This window comes from Echinops telfairi, unplaced genomic scaffold (genome assembly GCF_000313985.2).
Source record: "Echinops telfairi isolate 266 unplaced genomic scaffold, ASM31398v2 ScPeMD7_7459;HRSCAF=8497, whole genome shotgun sequence".
NCBI lineage: Eukaryota > Metazoa > Chordata > Mammalia > Afrosoricida > Tenrecidae > Echinops > Echinops telfairi.
This window is the reverse complement of record NW_022111359.1, coordinates 4,276,881-4,281,213: the sequence shown is the minus strand read 5'-3', so window position 1 is coordinate 4,281,213 and position 4,333 is coordinate 4,276,881. Positions and strand designations below refer to the sequence as shown.

Below are 4,333 nucleotides of genomic sequence, written 5' to 3'. Positions count from 1 at the left end.
CCCCACGTCCTGAAAGTTGTGAACCCTCTTGCTGTCTCCACACGGGGAGAACCACGGTCCTGGGGGTGGGGTCCCTGGGGGGACTTTGAGATGGCGGGGGGCGGCTGAGCCCTCACCTCACTTCCCTGGTCCCTCACACAGCCCAAGCCCTGCCCAGGCTATGTGGCCCCCATGGAGCAGGTGGACAGACCCACCATGGGCACCCAGTGGGAGGGGTCTGTGGGGCAGGTGTATGTGCAAAGGCTCTGGGGCAGCAGCAGGATGGGGGTGAGTGTGAGGAGCCCTCGGGGGACTAGTGCGGCAGGAAAAGGGGGAGAAACACAAGGTGGGGCCCAGCGAGCCCCTGGAAGCTGTGGGCAGTGGCTGCCTGGGGGCTGCTGGCAGAGGCAGGGCTCACCCTGCCGTGGGTGCTCTCGGGCGGCCACACGCAGAGCAGGTAGCGGGGCCAGGATGACCACACCACAGGGCAGACAGGGTGGAGGCCGTTGGAGGGGGAAGTGGGCGGATCCTGGAAAGATCTGGAAGGCAGAGCAGACAGGATTTCCTGACAGATTGGCTCTCGGAGAGAGACAGGGAGCTGAGCCTCCGGAGGACGTGGGCGAGGCTGGTGAGGGGAGGTCTGGCACAGTGGGACGCTGTGGACTGTGGGCACCCGTGAGGCCTGCTTCTTGGGGTGTTGATAGTCTGCTGGTGTTGCTAGGCTTGAGCTGAGAGTCCTGGGCTGCCGTGGATGGTGCTCTAGGTCCCGTGAATGAGTGGGGGTAGGTGTTAGAGGTTGGGGAAGGGGCCCAAGGACCCGTGGTGGGAGGAGTCAGGTGGGCACGAGGCTCACCAGGGGCAGCACGTCCACATCAAAGCCCGGGAGGGCTTGGCCACCATCTGGGCTAGGTTGTGGTTAGGTGCGGGGGTCAGGCCTGGGGCGGGGGGAGGTGGGAAGCAGGGAGCAGTCATCCCCTCCCAGCTTGGGGTCAGCCTGAGCGCACCTTTCTTAGGAGTTGCTCGCCCTCTGGCGGCCACTTGGGAGAACACAGGAGAGGTGGGCTGAGGGCCACTGTGGTTAGAGGGGACACACACCCCACCCCTCTCCCAGTGACTGTTGACCGGGTGACTGGGTAATCATAGGGGGGAGTGGACCCCTGAATGGGTTATAGGTACACACTAGTGCTTCTCCAATGTCAGGGACAGATGGAGCAGGACACCCAGGGCCACCAGCCCCACTGAGGCGCCTGTCCCTGCACCTTCACTCGAGGGTAGGTTAGGCCATCCCGACTCCCCTGCCCCCACCCCCCGATGCTGTTAGCAGTAATTTTGGGTCAGTGGGTGATTTTCGGGGGCATTGGTGGGTGTCACAATTTGGGGGGTCTATGAGCTGGTATCTAGTGGGTGGAGGCCAAGGATGCCACTCAGTACCCTGTAGTGGACAGGACCACCATCCTGGCGAAGAGCTGGCTCGTGTCCACCCTGCTGGGAGGGGCCTGACTCCAGGGATCCTGTGCCCTGTGGGTGACACCCCTCCCCTGCGTGTCTACCTCGGCCCCGTTGGGCACAGTGACTCAGCCCCTTCTCGCCGTCTGGAACATTCCACCGTGGAGGAAGTACCACCCGGCTGACTTTTCACGGCTCCTGCTTCCTCCTGCCAGGCTTCCTCAATGACCGGACAGCCAGGCCCAGGCCATGGGAAGAAGCTGGGCCACCGGGGCGTGGACGCATCCGGAGAGACCACCTACAAGAAGGTCCTTCACGGGCACCTAGCCTCGCCCTGGCTGGGTGGTAGCGGGGAGGGGGCCTGCCTGCCTGAGGTGTCCTCCCCACCCCACCCCACACACACAGGGTTCCTTACAACCGGTGAAGACAGGTCAAGTGGGCCTGGAGGGTGCCCTCCATGGGGCTGCCCTCAGATCCCCCCACTTTGCCTCTAATGGATTCCTTTCAGTGAGGCGCCTCCCTGGGCCAGGCCCCACCCTCAGACCCCAACCCTCAGTCAGACCCTACCCCCAGCCAGGCCCCACCTCTCTCAGCCAGGCGCCATCCCTCAGGCTCCACCAGTGTCACAGGCCCCTCCCCTATTCTCTGAGGGACCTATCTCCAGGGAGGGATTTTAGGCGCTGGCCCCTGCCCCCATCACTCCTGTACCCAGGGGACTTCTTGCCCTGCTCTGGGAGAGCCTCTCAGACAGGACCTGAATCTGCTGGCTCTCCCCACAGACCACCTCGTCCACCCTGAAGGGGGCCATCCAGCTGGGCATCGGCTACACGGTGGGCAACCTGAGCTCGAAGCCAGAGCGCGACGTGCTCATGCAGGACTTCTACGTGGTGGAGAGCATCTTCTTCCCCAGGTGCCGCCCCTGCCCGTGCCCTGCCTCCTCTTAGGGTGTCCTGGGCATTGATTTCAGGCCCTGGGCTGGCCAGGAGACCCAGTGTGACCATGGTTCCCACAAGGCACACACACCCTGCAGGCAGCCAGTCCCGGCTGGTGTCTCAGCATGCCCTTCTCTGACCAGTGTTCAGGCGACTGCTCAGGCTCCTGCCATCCCCGCAGCACACGCCCCTTCCCTTTACCCAGGAGCCTGCACACGGGGGCTCTGCCCCAGTCCCATGCCCTTGGCTGGGTGCAGCGCTGATCATGCCTGATTGCGAGAGAGGCAGGGTCCACTGGGTTGTTTTTAATGCACCATTGCCTCACAGAGTATGAAGGAGCCCTGGTGGCAGAGTGGTTACGAGTTGGGCTGCTAACTGCAGGGTAGGCAGTTCTAAACCACCAGCCGCTCTGCAGGAGAAAAAGGAGGCTTTCTACCCCTGCAAAGTGACAGTCTTGGAAACCCACGCGGGCAGTTCTAGCCTGCCATGTTGCCATGAGTCGGCCTTGATGGAGTATGTTTGTGTGTGACACACAGAGTAAGTGTGTTTGCGTTTTCGATAGAAATAAGGAGTCAAAGTATTTAACAGTGTTATTGGCATTTCATTCACATATCATACAATTCAATAGTTTGATCATGTCGAGGAGAGTTGTACAATCATTACCACAGTCGATTTTAGCACATTTTCTTCTGTATTCCATATTATTCATGTAATTATTGTTTTCAGTAGTGGCAAAAATATACGTGATAAAACGTTTTCCCAGTCAACAACTTCTATATGATTGTACCCCAAATGTTGTTCAGCCATTACTGTTAATCCCTCTGCAAATTGTGACACCACCATTAAAATGAACTCGATGTCCCCTGAGCAACAATTCCTCCCCTTCCCCCCTCCAGGGTAACCCAGGTCATTTGGTGTCTTTTATTTTTGGTAGCAGTTATATTAGTCTGGGCTGACTAAAGAAACGAATTCACAGGTAATCATATATGTGTAAGAGAGAACTTTACATCAAGGAGCAATGATGCATCAATAAAACGTCCCAGTCCAGATCAAGTCCATCAGTCCGATATTAACCCACATGCCCGATATGAGTCCATACATTCCTCTGAGAGCATGCAGTGCATGCAACGCTGCCGAATGCAGGAGGATCACAGGCTGCGAGTGGAAAGTCTTGTGGATCCAGTGGCGGTAGAAGCATCTGCACGTGGAGGAAGGGGAGTTCCCAGACTCCTCATGATTAGGCCACGCCCACAGAGACAGCTTCAGGCTGTGACCTGACTGGACAGGCTAGACTCCACCCCTCCATTGCACTTATCCGGTTGACATGAAGTTATGTAATGCCCACCGTAGTCTTCTTGACTTAGCATTCACACAGCATACACTTCTGTCTTCCATCGCCTTTAAAAAGAGTTGTGCATCTGTTCTAGTACTCCCTCCCCCAAAGTCAAAGAAGTTACCCGATGCAAAAATATGTCTGTCTTTTTAGAAGTCAGTCAGTTTTGGTGGTGGTGGTGGTTGAATGCGTCCACAGCAGAGCATGCACCAGTGTGTCTGTCAGAGGGACACCGCTGTGACACTGGCACTGGGGACACCTGGGGGTTGTGCACCCATCCTCCCTCGCCCGGCACCACAGCCGCAGGCACAGCTGGCCGAACTGCTCCTGGCAGTTGGACCTTGCTAAGGCAGGACCCTGGCGGGGTCTTCAAGCTTGAAGACCCTGCTAAAGGAAGAGGGAATGTGGGGTCTTCTCGGGGCTTGTGGCTCAGGCCCTCTGGAGGAGGCTGTGGGCGCTGGACTGGGCCATGCGGGCTGGGCGGTGGTGGGGGGAGGTGCTGGAAGGCTGCGGCCTCTCACCCACCCCTCCACCCTTGGTGTTTTTCTCTCCTCTGTAGTGAAGGCAGCAATCTCACCCCCGCCCACCACTTCCAGGACTTCAGGTTCAAGACTTATGCACCCGTCGCCTTCCGCTACTTCCG

General features: G+C 58.6%; 1 protein-coding gene across 1 annotated transcript in view; it reads left to right on the top strand.

Annotated features, from left to right (window-relative positions):
• The first annotated feature begins 1,197 nt into the window (after positions 1 to 1,197).
• PIP5K1C (phosphatidylinositol-4-phosphate 5-kinase type 1 gamma) overlaps positions 1,198 to 4,333 on the top strand; it is a 28,604-nt gene continuing 25,468 nt past the window's right edge. Inside the window, exons 1-4 of the mRNA XM_045300050.1 lie at positions 1,198 to 1,250; positions 1,641 to 1,733; positions 2,205 to 2,335; positions 4,250 to 4,333. The exon at positions 4,250 to 4,333 is cut by the window's right edge and continues 17 nt beyond it. Of these exons, the coding sequence (XP_045155985.1) occupies positions 1,650 to 1,733; positions 2,205 to 2,335; positions 4,250 to 4,333 (299 nt within the window). The 5' untranslated portion in view covers positions 1,198 to 1,250; positions 1,641 to 1,649. The remainder of the gene's footprint in view (positions 1,251 to 1,640; positions 1,734 to 2,204; positions 2,336 to 4,249) is intronic.